The 15,286-nt window shown below is 54.4% G+C and overlaps 1 protein-coding gene across 2 annotated transcripts in view; it reads left to right on the forward strand.

The window, feature by feature from the left end:
- The window catches only part of ALK (ALK receptor tyrosine kinase), a 612,725-nt gene that overhangs the window by 585,824 nt on the left and 11,615 nt on the right, over positions 1-15,286 (forward strand). Inside the window, exons 16-25 of one of the 2 annotated variants that reach the window (XM_080686359.1) lie at positions 335-517; positions 1,735-1,833; positions 2,305-2,457; positions 3,415-3,519; positions 5,115-5,301; positions 5,998-6,088; positions 6,196-6,260; positions 7,606-7,735; positions 10,131-10,228; positions 14,604-14,696. In XM_080686359.1, coding sequence (XP_080542485.1) covers positions 335-517; positions 1,735-1,833; positions 2,305-2,457; positions 3,415-3,519; positions 5,115-5,301; positions 5,998-6,088; positions 6,196-6,260; positions 7,606-7,735; positions 10,131-10,228; positions 14,604-14,696 — 1,204 coding nt within the window. Of the gene's footprint in view, positions 1-334; positions 518-1,734; positions 1,834-2,304; positions 2,458-3,414; positions 3,520-5,114; positions 5,302-5,997; positions 6,089-6,195; positions 6,261-7,605; positions 7,736-10,130; positions 10,229-14,603; positions 14,697-15,286 lie in introns of those variants that run through there. The other variant, XM_080686358.1, reaches the window with a different exon arrangement.

Consider the following 15,286-nt stretch of genomic DNA (forward strand, 5'->3'; position numbering starts at 1 on the left):
GCCCAGCACTTCGGGCTGGTGCTCATGGAGAGAAGGCCCAGGGACACGCCGAGTGTCATGCTGCCTGCCCCCACCAGCACCTTTCCCAGCCAAGCACTCTCAGGGCTTCCGAGCCACAGGCCTACGGGAAGCAGAGGTACCAGGCGTGCACCCATCAGGACGTCCAGCTGTGGCCCAAGCAGGTCTCTCCAGGACAGAGGCCATGTCCCTGGACTCTAGCCCTAGGCCCACTGAAGACAAGGCCCCTGGGCCCCCTCAGAGCTCATGAGGTCCTCCTTGGCCAGGCCCAGCAGCTGAGCCAGCCCAGCCTCACAGGTTCTCTGTCTTCCTGCAGGTGGTGGAGGTGGCTGGAATGATAACACTTCCTTGCTCTGGTCTGGAAAATCTTTGCTGGAGGGTGCCACCGGAGGACATTCCTGCCCCCAGGCCATGAAGAAGTGGGGGTGGGAGACAAGAGGGGGTTTCGGAGGGGGTGGAGGGGGGTGCTCCTCAGGTGGAGGAGGCGGAGGATATATAGGTAAAGATTATTTGTGTTCAAGGTGTCACCCCCTCCCTCTTAGTCCTAGGCACCTCACCTCTCCCAGCCCTCGCCTGCCCCCCCTGGCCACCCAAGTGTGGACTGTGATGTGACCATGCACGCCTTCCTCAGCCCAGGCACCAGCCAGAGGCAGGGTGTTGGCTTGCGAGCCAGCATCCTGCCTCAAGGCTTCCATAGCGTCCGCATCAAGATCCCGTGTGGTTTTTGATCACCCCCAAAGCCGATGACAAAGAGGCTTTGGCTTCCCAGACTGTTCTCAGAGCCACCCTAGGGATGTGTTGGCTTGAGAACCTCAGAGGCCAGACTTCTGAACCCCATGCCTCCCTTTGGATGGCCTGGCCCCTGTCTTTGCAAGCCAGCTCCCTAAGGGCTGGCTTGTGGCTTCTGGCCTCAAGGACGCCTCACTTTCCCTTTCCTGCCCCAGCCCACCAGCTCCAGAACGGCCCACTCTCCATGCCAATGGGCGCTCCTCCTGGGGGCAACTGCGGGCAGCCCCAGCCCGGCCCGGCCTGGCCCAGCCCTTGGGCAAGCATCTGGCCACTGGCCCGGCTCTCCTCTGGGCTAGAGCAGAGCTAAAGAGCCTTCTGAAGCTGAGAGGCAAATGGTGTCTCCTCCATCCCCCCAGATTAGGACACAATGCATGCACACACCGTGATGTTCTGTCTGTGTTTTGCTTTGCGCTGCGTTAAGATGCTTGCATTAACCAGATGTTCTCTTTTCTAAGCCATGGGTGGGTGGGGGAGCCCGAGGGGGGAGCCCAGAGATAAGCCAGCCCCAGCTGAATGGAGGGACAGGAGCCTACAGGCACAGGGGCCCTTCCCCCATGTGCCTACCCTGACCCCAGGGGACTGGAGAGCAACTTCTCAGTGCTACTGCCTGGCCAGTCCCGGAAGAGGCCCTGGGGCTAACCTAGCCTGGGAGACTAGAACTTGTCCAGTTCTTGTTCACGTGCACTGCTTCCTGCAGGCCCATAGAGTGGGGATGCCCGGTGGGAGCTGGCCTGGACCTGGAGGGGAAGGTGGCCCACACCCAGCATCTACGGAGCCCAGGGCAGCCCTGTGCCTGAGCCTCCCTTCCCTCCTCACCGCCCGCCCTCCAGGCCCCCCCACCCCACGCCCTGCATGACCCGCTTACGCTCACGTGTGTTGAGATTGGGCACCCACCTCTCTGCGTTAAACTTCTCTGGTTTGCCCCAGGCGGCAACGCAGCCTCAGACAATGACCCTGAGATGGACGGAGAGGATGGGGTGTCCTTCATCAGTCCCCTGGGCATCCTGTACACCCCGGCTTTAAAAGGTACCCCCTCTGCCAGGTGCAGAACCAGCTTCCTTAGGCCAGTTCTCCCTCCCAGCTGAACCCCGGGCTGCTGGCAGGAGCCCAGGAAACGAAGGCATGACTATGGGTCTCATCCCACCAAGTGTCCTGGAGTCGGGAGTGTGGTCTCATATGGGCACAGAAGCGGAAAACTGACGACCAGGCAGGCCAGTCCTAGAAAATCCGTCAGCATTAGAGCTGTCCCTGTCCCAGCCAACCTGAGGAGCAGATGTGTGGACTCCCATCCCCACCCCAACCTACATAAATACATCCAAACAGCCTCTGTGCCCCCCTCGCCAGAGGCACTGGGACCTTCCCACACAGAGCAGCGCTCCAGGGCAGTGACCTAGGGACAGGGACCGAGAGCCCACACTGGCTGCCGGAGATAAAGCGCAGCTGGGAAGGGTGCAGGCGGCACGGGTCAGCCCAGCTAGCCCGCCTCCTTGCCCACAGTGATGGAAGGCCACGGGGAGGTGAACATTAAGCACTACCTGAACTGCAGCCACTGCGAGGGCGACGAGTGCCACCTGGACCCCGAGAGCCATCAGGTCATCTGCTTCTGCGACCACGGCACCGTGCTGGCTGAGGACGGTGTCTCTTGCGTTGGTAAGGGGCTGGGTGGGGCCCAGAGATTGAGCCACAGCTAGTCTCCCTGGTTCTGGGACACGTGGCACCCAGTTTTGTAAACTTCCTGACCGCCCTCCTTAGTCTTCCCCAGCCGGAGTGCTCTGACAATGAGGCAAAGACCTGAGTGTGAAGGATGGGTCATGGCTCACGAAGGAGTCTGAGTCACCTAGTGCCACCCTAACCCAGGGCATGAACCCCTGCATCCGCACCGGGGCCAGCCGTCTCCGCTAGAACAGGGACCTGCGCTCCAGGGCTTGCCCTTCCTCCAGGGCGTTCCAGAGCCAGACCCCCTCTGCAACGCCCGCCCTCGGTCTCCCCAGCCTTTCCAGTGTGTCCCTCTGCAAGCCTCCTCCAGATTAAATGCCCTGGGCTCAGTCCATTCGCACAGGACACCGTGTCTCCTCTCCTCCTGTGTCCCACGTCTGCAGCTGTTCCAGTTGTCACGTCCCTTTTGCAATGCAGTGTCGGGACCAGGCAGGACACCTCGGTGTAGTCTGTGCCTACGGCGCTGGGACACGCCCTCCTGGGCTCTGGGCCGGCTCTCAGCCACAGGAGGTGACTCGGCCTCAGAGTTACTGAGGGTACACCCTGTTGTTGGGTCATCCTGAGGTCACTGTCATCCAAGGCCTGGAACTCTTGTGTGAGCCACTGTCAGCTCACCTTGTATCCTCACCCCGCCATCGGACAGTCTGTATTTTGGATTAATGTCCATTTAGATTTGTTCCATGTTCCCTCCACCCCAAAGCTGCTGCTGACAGCTGAGAAGCCAGGGCGAACCTGCCTCAGGCCCCTGGTCCTCTGAAAAGGAAGGTGGGCATGTCTCCAGGGCTGAGAGGAGCAGCGGCTTTGGTCCTGGCCAGGGAGGGCATTTCTGACGGGGCCAGCTCACAGGAGTGTCAGCGTGGTCACCGGTGTCTCGTGGGGACTGTCTTCCAGTGTCGCCCACCCCAGAGCCCCGCCTGCCACTCTCACTCATCCTCTCCGTCGTGACCTCTGCCCTCGTGGCCGCCCTCGTCCTGGCGTTCTCTGGCATCATGATCGGTGAGTGTGCCACAGCCCTGGCGGCCAAGGGGAGGCAGGACAGAGCAGCGTCTCAGGCTCTGCACGGACCCCGAGTGACAGTGACCCTCTGTCTGGGTTGTGACCAGGCAGCGCAGGCCCAGCACAGCTGTGGTTCCCTAGGAGCCCTGGTTCTGAACCTCAGCCTGACTCCTGGCTGCTCTCGGGGAGGCGGGTGGGGCACTCTGCAGGTGGACCCCCAGCTCAAGTGCAGCCCCACCTTCATCCCCGGACTTCACCTCCAGCTCCCCTCCAGCAGGCACTGCTCCCAGTGGCTCACTCCCCTGCACCGCCTCCAGCCCCCTTCCCGCCACAAGCAGAGAATGCAGAGTTGGTTTGTGAGTGTTTCCTGTTAGGTCTGCGAGCCCAGGTGAGCTGATGGGCAGGTCGCAGAGGGCTCAGCATGGTCCTGCAAGGCTCCTCCTGCTGGAAACGCCCAGGACAGGTGGGCAGGGACAGGAAGGCAGGCAAGGGAAAGCTCAGCTCTGGGCTGCACTGAATCCCAGGTCACCCTGTGATCACGGTTGCACATGGCATGGCGCAGGGAACTGACAGCTGGCTCACTCGCCAGCCGAAGGGGCGGAGTTGGGCTTAAAGGCAGACTCCACCTGTGGGTCACAGTTCCGGGCCCCCTCCCCTGGAGTTAGCCTACGGAGTGTTCTCACTCTGTGTAACAGAGATAATGGTTCTTTGCATGGTGGAGCTCTTTAGAATTTTTCAAAACCATTTAATATTGATGAATTTATTTCATTAAGACAACGCTAGGCAGTGGGGTGTGGGACAGGGCTGGGGTTACTTTCCCTGCTTACAGAGGAGATTGGGGTCCAAAGAGGTCACATGACCTAGTCATGGACTTGTGTTACTGGACTTGTAAGTAGCAAAGGTGAAATTAGAACTCGGGTCCTCAGGCACCAGCTTAGACGCCAGTTTAGAGACCTATTTGCGCTGGCAGTTCAACTCCCAGCAGCTCCGTGACGGTGAGCCCAGCTGCTCTCAAATCCATACCATGTTTGCAGCACCCGGAGACTGGGCACAGGGAGACACTGAGCAGGCCTCTTCCTGAGGGACATGGCTCCTCTGAGGCCACTGTGGCTCCAGAATGGCCCCAGTGCTTCGCTGGATCGTCTTTACACTGCATGGCCGTCGAGGGCTGTTCCTCAGCCTCCCTCACTCTCCTGCATGCCGGACCAGACTTTCAGCACAACCTGGTGGTTCCCCCAGCCTCCTGGGCCCCTCCCCATTTCCTCTCCGAGCCATTTGCCCTACGAAATTCTGCATTTTTAAATCTGTCTTGGGTCTGCTTCTCAGGGGACCCAAACTAATGTATCTCTGCCTCTATATGATACAGCAAAATCTTTTATTTAAATGATATTAAGCTTTACATTAATGTTAAATAATGTCGATTAAAAGTACACTTTCACTTCTGTAATCATTTTGTTAGTATTACTAAGTGTGATGGAAAGGTTTAGATCTCAGAGGAGGAGATGGAGGTCCAGGAAGGCTTCCTGGAGGAGGTGGCCTGTGATGGGCTTCCATTGCTGGGCTGCCTGGTCCAGGCCACTTCCATCTGTCTGCAGTGTACCGCCGGAAGCACCAGGAGCTGCAAGCCATGCAGATGGAACTGCAGAGCCCCGAATACAAACTGAGCAAGCTCCGCACCTCAACCATCATGACTGACTACAACCCCAACTACTGCTTTGCCGGCAAGACCTCGTCCATCAGTGACCTGAAGGAGGTGCCACGGAAAAACATCACCCTCATTCGGTGAGTGCCCCAGCCATCCTTCAGGGAAAGGGGGTGTTCTAGGGGTTGGCTGTCATCCCAACACACAGGTTCCACTAGCCACAGAGGCCAACAAAAAGTTACTTTTAATCAAAGCTCCTAGGGCACCCCTAACCCTCCCAGAGGGAGAAGGGTTAATGTTCGGGGCCATTGGGGGATATTAAATCACTCAACACCCTGTATATTCATGGGGTTTGTACAATGAGAGGAAGACTACATGGGAGGGACCAGGACTCTCAAAATTCACATAAGTGCCCTCCCTGAGCCTTCCTGGCCCCTTTCTCCCTGAGGGAGCCGAGTAGCCTCCTCCGAGCTCCCAAACACCCTGTGCATGTCACTCATTGAGCACCACACAGAAGTGTCTGTCCGTCATTTGTCCCTCCCTCCCCCAGAGTGCACACCTTCAGGGCGAGGGTCGGGTCTCAGTCACCTCTGTGTCCTTGGCAAATGTCAGACTCAAGTCTTCACTGAAGGACTGCCCACCACTGCCATGTATCCCAGGTTGTAACATCTCTTGGCAGTTCTCAGATAAAACAATGGAGGCCTGGGGCTGAGTAGCAAAGCCAGGGTGAGGTGTGACCTTGAGTGTGTGTGTGTGCCCCGCTGCCCCTCGTGGGCAGCCTGACCTTTCTCTCGGCCTGCCCGCCTACACCTCATCTGCCCTTCTCCTTTGCACAGGGGTCTGGGCCATGGTGCGTTTGGGGAGGTGTATGAAGGTCAGGTGTCTGGAATGCCCAACGACCCGAGCCCCCTGCAAGTGGCGGTAAAGGTAAGCGGGGTCCCTCGGGGGCCTGAGCTTGGCCAGCGGTCTCTGTTGGCCACAGTCTTTGCCGACAGCCCTCCTGTGGCTAAAGGCCTTCTCCCCTCTGTGCCCAGACGCTGCCTGAGGTGTGTTCCGAGCAGGACGAGCTGGATTTCCTCATGGAAGCCCTGATCATCAGGTAGCGTCACAGTGACACCCCACCGCCCACATGCACATGCTTCTGACAGATGTCCCAGAGGGAACCCCCTCCCGCACACCCCTCCCTCTCCAATAGCAGACTCCCCCAATTCTCAGCATGGCCTACCAGAATGGAACATGGTTCCCCCCCATGGTTGTCACCGGGAAAAATCTCCCTGACCAAATAATCCAATTGGTACTACTCTGCCTTCAGCTAACATCCATTCATTCTTTTCCCTGCTTCTTAAGAAACAGAGTGTGCTAGCTATCATCTCTCTCCAGGTTACTCCTCTACCAGCTTCCACCACCCCAGCTCTCACGTGTGCCCCTCACGTGGTGGAAGGCTGCCCCACCCTGGTCCACGCAGCAGCCTGCACCCTGCAACTCGTGGCCCGAGGCCCCTAACTGGGAATCCGTGTCCAGGGCTCTGACAGCAGATCACGTTAAGGAGGACTCAGGGGTCTGACCTTGAGCTCTGGCGGCTCATGGCCTCCTGTTGCCCTGCAAAGCCTCAAACAGCCTGAAGGTTGGGGCAGCCTGGGCCCTCCCCTCAGTGGAAGTGGCCGAGGGAAGGAGGCCCCAGCAGTGTGTGCAATGAGCCTGTGGCATCTGGAGCCACAGGAGGACAGGCAGCAGGCTCTGTACTTGCTTAAAATTACTTACTTTCCAGTTATACATGTAATACATGCTTATTGAATAAAACCTGGAAAGTATAAGATTATATGACGAAGACCCAAGTCACTCAATCTCACTACTTGGCAATAACTACCCACTGCTGTATTTCACCTCTGCGTGTGGGTTCCCATGTGGAGTGCCCTGGCCCAGGGCCCCATGAGTGGTAACAAGATCACATGAATAAGAAAAGCCAAATCCCAGGGCCTCCAGGAGGAATCCACAATGGGAGCCATGCGCCCCTCTTTCACATGCCGTCACCTGGCAGGTCTCACCTGTCCCTGTGGAAGGAGTCCCCGCAGCTTCTGCCTGAGGCCAGCCTCGGAGGACCCAAACGTGAACCCTAGCAAGCAGCCCGTGCACCCATCTCAGAAAGACACTGGACGCTCCCCTGTCTCCCACCCACTTTCTCACCCAAGTGTCCGTGCAGGGTCCTCCCACTGCCCACCAAATGCCCTCCTGCAGCCTGAGCTCGGCCAGGCCTGCCCTCTGGCTCTTCACCTGCTCCGGGACGAGACAGTCTCCGCTTAGGCTCAGCATGGCCCCTGCTTCCAGCATCAACAGAGTGCATTTCCATAATGTGACTGCTGCCAACGTAACTGTGTCCTGCTTTCCCCTCTATGGTTTTTCAGACTCAGCTCAGTTACATTTGCTTACCCCCCTCTGCTCTGCAGCAAATTCAATCACCAGAACATCGTGCGCTGCATCGGAGTGAGTCTGCAGGCCCTGCCCCGGTTCATCCTGCTGGAGCTCATGGCGGGAGGAGACCTCAAGTCCTTCCTCCGGGAGACCCGCCCTCGCCCGGTGAGTCTCCCCAGTGCTTGTGCCAGGAACGGAGCAGGGCAGCTGGGAGGCAACTCCTTGGGGGCCCAGGGAGTCAGCTCTTGGGGTTGGATGTGGGGGAATAGCCAGGAGAGAATGAACAAAAGTGGACAGTGGCCCTGGGAGCTCATGCAAGGCCTGTGCAATGGATTCTCCAGTCTGGGTCCATTCGTATGGCCTGCTGACTACGGACAGGCACAGAGAGGGACAGTTGGGCCAAACAGGTCGCTCACCCAACCAGCTGAGGGGGGGCAGGTCAGTCTATCTGTTCACCCTGAACCCCACTGTCATTTCGCAAATGGGAACATGCTGACCTTATAGTTTTACTATCAAAATCAAGTACTGAAATATCTAGGGAGGTGCTGTGTGTGTGTTATAGTAAAAGGGCTAGAGACCTAGGTGGATCCAGGAATGCCACACCCCAGCCCTGCCTGGCCATTACACAGCCTTGCGGCTTAGGGCAGACTACCCAGTCTAACCTCAGTGTCTGCAAGGTAAGGTCCAAGTGCTGGACGGGAACATCTCGGACATGGTCCTAAACTATAAAATGCAGCACACTGGGTGGGCCCGGAATCCAGCTACCCCCTCTTGTCACTGCCAGGGTCTTTGGGAGGCCCCGGGCACCAGGAACTGGAGCAGAGCAGACCCTGAGCTAGGACCTGGCTTCTCGAGGTGCCGCTGGTCTGTAAGGACTACAGGGAAGACTTGCACCCTCCCCATCCCCGGAAAACAGGAATACAGACAGACACCCCGCTACAGAAAGCCCAGGACTGAACTTCTGCTCTCAGGGCCTCCAAGTGGCGGCAGAAACCTTGGAAGGGCACACCAGCTCCAACCCCCACCTCCAGACAAGCTCGATTTAGAACAGCTTAGCCTGAGGAGCCTCCATCCTGCCCCTGGGAGCCGCTGGGGGGCCACCTTGGCATTTAAGAGTCCCAGTGAACTCCTTGGAAAATGAGTTTGTGTGCACCAGAGCACACCTGGCAGAAGGCTGTTGGGCAGAAAGAAAGACTCACTAGCCCTGTGGTCGGCAAACCATGGCTCACGAGCCACATGCAGCTCTTTGGCCCCTTGAGTGTGGCTCTTCCACAAAATACCACGGCCTGGGCGAGTCTATTTTGAAGAAGTGGCATTAGAAGAAGTTTAAGTTTAAAAAATGTGGCTCTCAAAAGAAATTTCAATCATTGTACTGTTGATATTTGGCTCTGTTGACTAATGAGTTTGCCGACCACTGAGTCCTAGCCCATTTCATAACGGTCCTCATTAGCATTGTTATCCTCCTCCTCATAGCTTTCACGTTTCTCAGAACCACTCTGTGACGTAAACAGCACAACCTTTCACAGCTGAGAAAACTGTGGCTCAGAGAGGGCCTCACAGGAAGTGGGAGAGCTGGGACCGGAACTCAGGACTATGCCTCCTGATTCACGGCTTTTCCCCACCCACTGTGCTCTTTATCCCAATGCTCCCCTTTGGGAAGCTATGGACTGTCAAGGAGAGTTCGGTCATTCAGGGCCAAGCCTGTGAGCCATACGGGCATCTCTGCCAGGGTCTGAGCACCAACCTCAATGGCTTTTCCATCACCACCCACCAAGGTGGAGCCCCCAGCCCCGTGCCGAGATTCTCAGCGGAGCTGGCAGAGGTCTAACGGGGCACGTGTGGCTTGCACTTGGGGAAGAGGCACAGCTCTGGTTTTCCCACTGGGCATTCCTGAGGGTGAGGAGGAAATGTATTGTGCAGGCAAAGGAGAGCTCGGGGATTGGTGCAGGAATCTGGGAGCCCATCACTTGGCAAGTCCAAGATCCTGTACTTGTACTTGCACTGTGCCCAGAAGGCAGGGCCTGATGTTCCATGGGCAGAGAGTATCCCCTCCTGTTGTCTGCCCCGGAATGAAGTGTGACTCCTCTCACCTCCCCCAGCCCACACTGTTGCTCCAGGGCATCCTGGGGAGGCCCTGATCGGTGGCAGAGAAACTCCCAGCTGACATCTAGGTAAATCCTCGTTCATGTGTAATCAACTACCCCCAATATTTATTGAACCACTGCAGTGTGCCACGCCCTGGGCTGGTACCGTGGAGGTGGCCCCTCTGGCTTCCTATAATTCAGGGTTCCCAGCCCCGGCTGCACCGTTACTCACCTGGGGCGCTGTGAAACCTGCAAGTGCTGCCCCCACCTGGAGTGATTGGTTTACTGGTGGGGCTGAGGCCCCGGCATCTGTATTGGTTTAAAACTGCCAGGTGATTTCCTAATGGGAAGCCAGGCTGGGGCCCCGGGGGACAGCGAGTCCAGGTTTGGCCTCCTGGGGAGCACTTGAGCTTGTGTTTCAGGCCTTCTCTCCCCCGCGAGCCTCTCACCAATGGATCATTTCTGTCTCCCCACAGAACCAGCCCTCCTCCCTGGCCATGCTGGACCTTCTGCACGTGGCCCGGGACATTGCCTGCGGCTGCCAGTACTTGGAAGAAAATCACTTCATTCACCGGTAAGTCCACGCGCCCTGCTCGCCTCCCGCCTTCTGCATCTTCCTTACCCGTCTCAGGCCCAGCTCTCCCTTCGACTGCAATGATGGGTCTCCCTCCAGTGAGGACTCAGCTTTCTTTGTCTTTACGGTGACAACTTACTCTATCAGGGCTTCACTTGCCCCGTATGTAAAATGGGTATAAAAATACCCACCCAGCTGGAGACCCTGAGGAGCTGCTCTTGGCTTCCTATGGGGACCTCTGCCTGTGTCTGGAAGTAAAACCTTCAAGTCCTATATCACTTGAACACTCCCTCTTCCAAAAGCTGAGCTCCTTGCCTGCCGTTGTGACTCTGTGATTGAGTGTCGACCTATGAACCAGAAAGTCACGGTTTGCTTCCCTGTTGGGGCACATGCCCGGGTTTTGGCCTCGATTCCCAGTGTGGGGCATGCAGGAGGCAGCCGATCAATGATTCTCTCTCATCATTGATGTTTCTATCTCTCTCTCCCTCTCCCTTCCTCTCTGAAATCAATTTAAAAAATATATAAATTAAATAAAAACTGAGCTCCTTAAGGCACATCAAAGGAGTTCATAGTTTCACACACTTGACTATGAGTGCTCGAAGGCAAGGACCCTGTTTTATTAATCTCTGTATTTCTGACACATAGTGAGGCCCAAGGAATGTTTGTTGGATAAATTAATTTTTCTGAAATACCCTGAAATGAGCATAATGATTATTTGATTGACTTGTACACTTGACTTCTACTCCACCAGATCCTCGTGTTTCAATGGTGTTTGGGCTACGACCCACGGCCACGGGCCGCGCTCTAGGCATCAGAGCACGCGGATCTCTGTCCGCCGGCTGCGGGGGACTTTCTCAGCCAACAGCTTAATTCTGAAACCCGCAAAGTCCAAGAGCTTGTCGGGATCTTTGCAAAGCTCTTCCTAATGATTTCCTTCTAATTTCATAAGTAACAACCCGGTGAATGAACAATTATGTGTTAGCTCACATCTCCAAAGGGGATAGGCATATTCCGAATAATTAGAATATTAAATACAAAGTAGAAACGAGAGGTGCTGCCTGAGGCTAGAAATGGAAGGGCATGTACGTAGCAGGAAGCTGTGCCCGCTCCCTAATGAGACTGGGGATTTCAAGATCAAGGCACACACTCATCCGGCTGCCCAAAGTTATTCCCAAACCAGGCTACAAACTCTCCCACGGCCTTACCTTTTACTGTCTCGTCACCGCTGGTCTTCAGTGCTCCCTCTTGATTCTAAACCTGATAGAAACAGCAGAAGCAGCCCTAACCGGTTTGGCTCAGTGGATAGAGCGTCAGCCTGCGGACTCAAGGGTCCCAGGTTTGATTCCGGTCAAAGGCATGTACCTTGGTTGCGGGCACATCCCCTAGGACAGTGGTCGGCAAACTGTGGCTCGCGAGCCACATGCGGCTCTTTGGCCTCTTGAGTGTGGCTCTTCCACGAAATACCATGTGTGGGCGGGCACGTACAGTGTGACTGAAACTTCGTGGCCCATGCGCAGAAGTCAGTTTTCGGCTCTCAAAAGAAATTTCAGTCGTTGTACTGTTGATATCTGGCGCTGTTGACTAATGAGTTTGCCGACCACTGGCCTAGGAAGTGTGCAGGAGGCAGCTGGTCGATGTTTCTAACTCTCTATCCCTCTCCCTTCCTCTCTGTAAAAAATCAATAAAATATATTTTTTAAAAAAGAATGAAAAAGAAACAGCAGAGGAGGAGCAGGGGCCAGGCCTCTCTGTTCTCCTCCGAAGCCACACCCCCTGCTTCAGAGCACAGGTCAGTCTGCGTGTTGTTCCTGCCCTGTCTGTGTGCCCAGAACTTTGCCTGCATCTCCGCTCTTCACTGTCGCTTGGACATGACAAAGCTGTGCCCTTTGTGGAATTCGTCCTTGGTTACAGCCAAATTGCATCGATGTCTATGTCCTTGATGACTGGACTCAACCGAGAGCGACCTGTACAGTCAGTCACCTTGGTGCCTTCAGATGTCCCCCTTTGCTTCTCCCCGAGAGCATCTCTGCTTTGTCACCGAGCAGACACACTCCCTGGCTGAGGGATCCCATCCATCTTTCCTCCGACGTGTTGAAACCTGCTTCCCTGGAGCCATGATACCTGGGACCATTCCAGTGCTCTGTTATTAGAGATAATAAGATAACAGGACCCCATTCTCTCAGGATTTCCATCGCCTCCATATCTGTGAAGGGTTACTGAAGGTCAGAATTTGATCCCAGAGTAATAGCTTGTTCTCCTTTTATCTTTTTTGAGAAATGAAATTGTCAGAGATAAATCAAGAATGTATCAGATGATCTGCTTTATAAGCAAAAGGCGACTTCTGGCAGAAATTGACTGTCTCAGTCCAAGCTTTTCTTCTGGGGAACGTGGTATGAGGAAAGCATCTTTTGCATCTCCAACGGGCTGCGTGGTCTATGGTGCACGCCCACGAAAGGATCACCTCTCATTCTCTCTCCTCCACCCTTTGTCTGCCCCCGATTCCCAGGCTCCTGTGCAAGGGCACCCCCTGAATTCAGAGTGAACGCCCCCACACACCCATTTTCTACTAGGGTCTGTTCCTTTGATTGCAGTTTATTACCACTTCACGAATTATGTGTCATTCTACCAATTCCTGGTGTGTTCTATGATACTGTATTTACTTTCTTGCCATTAAATTCAAGATCACTTTTTGAAGCAACCATTCCATGCACATCAGCGTAAAGACCTTTCTGGAGCCATAAATACTGTCCCTGCTCTACTTCGCTGTATTTCTCTTGAGAAGTAATGGCTATATATCCCACTATTTTTCTTCTTTTTGGTGTCATGCATGCTATGCTTCTATGGTTTTATTAGGGCATTTTATGCACCATTGCTCCTCGAAATTCAACTTAAACCTCTGGGTCAGGAAAGCGGTGTCAACTTCATCCGTCTCCCTCCCTGGCCCATCGTTCCGCTTTCCTAAGCCACAATTTCCAACCCAGACGCTGTTTTTCAAACACTCTACAGTTGTTTATTCTGCACGTGCTTCTGACCAAAGACCAGGACCTTCATGAAGTCAGTCAGAAACACGCAAGCCCCAGCTGTGGCCCCCACAGACCGCTACCTGTGTCTGCCCTGGACTGTTAGGCCACCCCAGACTCTGGCTGCACCTGCTCCCACGGGCAGGCCAGGGGCGGGGGAGCCAGCAGTCAGTGGCAGGAGTGGCGAGGCCTCTGGCTACGCCTTAGGTCACAGTGGTCGGCAAACGCATTAGTCACCAGAGCCAAATATCAACAGTACAATGATTGAAATTTCTTTTGAGAGCCAAATTTTTTAAACTTAAACTTCTTCTAACACCAGTTCTTCAAAATAGACTCGCCCAGGCCGTGATATTTTGTGGAAGAGCCACACTCAAGGGGCCAAAGAGCCGCATGTGGCTCACATTTGCCAACCACTGCCCTAGGATGCTGCCAGCAGGTAGACCATCTGGCACTCAACGGAGAAGAGAATGTGGCTCCAGAACCTGGAAGAAGGGTTTCTTCAGCCACTGGCTAGGGGGCAGGCGGCTTAGCAAAGGCTTTGGAGGAAATCCTGGATGGGAGAACCATGATGGCTGATTAACAAGGACAACTATAGATATGTGGGCATACCTTAGCCTACTTGAATATGGTAGCATAGAAACCATGCTGTTCCAGAAGACGCCTTCAAACAGCTGGCAGAAACCAAGCGGCAAGCTGTACACACAGTAGCTTCAGGATGCCTTGGTCCCTCTATTATCTGCTTTTAGCATAATTTGTTTAATGAGATGAAGATAATAATAGCACCCTTTATCTCATAGGGTTGTTGTGAGAATTAGACATGAAGCACTTAGGACAATACTTAGTACGTAGTAAAAGGCCAATAAATTCCAGTTTCTATTATAGTTCTTTTCATATTATTGTCCTAATAAACATTTTCAATCATCTTCCTAAGCATTTCCCATTTCCCTTGAGTTCTGAGGCCTAGAATTGGCGTGGCTATCTCTTTTCTACTGAAGTGTAACGCAGTAAAGGAAACATAGAGTCAAGGAGGGAACTACTTGACCTTCTGATGAGAGGTGAAAATCCTAGTGCTGAAACTACACATGTATTCTCCCAGGGCCGTGGTCGGCAAACTGCGGCTCGCGAGCCACATGCGGCTCTTTGGCCCCTTGAGTGTGGATTGTCCACAAAATACCACGGCCTGGGCGAGTCTATTTTGAAGAAGTGGTGTTAGAAGAAGTTTAAGTTTAAAAAATTTGGCTCTCAAAAGAAATTTCAGTCGTTGTACTGTTGATATTTGGCTCTGTTGACTAATGAGTTTGCCGACCACTGTCCCAGGGGAATAAGGAAATGTGTTTCCCATTTATTTGTTCCCAGGGACATTGCTGCCAGGAACTGCCTCTTGACCTGTCCGGGCCCTGGAAGGGTAGCCAAGATTGGAGACTTTGGAATGGCCCGGGACATCTACAGGTGAGCAAAGACCGTGTCACCTTCTCAGCCCAGCCCTCGGGAGAACGGGATGTGGCTGCTTGTGTCCTAAATCATCGCTGGCACCTTGTCAACTTGCTGCCTAAAATTTCATTAAGTTCCTTTGCAGGGTGTGGGGAACCTTAATTAGTGCCCGCACTCGACGGTCTAAATCCAGGATCACACTGCCCACCATGATTGACACCAAGTTCTTCATCAGATCGTCTCCAGTTTCAGTGCTCCAATCCTAACACGTTCTGAGACACAATAACTGGGATGCGCGACTGGAAAGAGTTTCTATGGAAACATTAACTCAGGAATTCCAAGCGGCCTTAGTTTCCATGGCCAGGCAAGAGCACCCCAGAACTGGCCGGATGCCAGGCCCAGCTCATGGGTCACCTTTACCCACACGAGGAGACACGGAGTGTAGCTCAAAGCCCATAAGTACATTCTTTTTCCCATAATATTCTCAAGACTACATTTTAAAATGTAAAATAACTTTGAATTAAAAAACTACTGGTATTGCACTTTATCTCACGTTACTTCCTTATCTAATCATTTACAACAGGGACCTGCTCCGTGAGCTGAGCAAG

This window comes from Plecotus auritus (genome assembly GCF_963455305.1).
Source record: "Plecotus auritus genome assembly, chromosome: 8".
Classification (NCBI taxonomy): Eukaryota; Metazoa; Chordata; class Mammalia; order Chiroptera; family Vespertilionidae; genus Plecotus; species Plecotus auritus.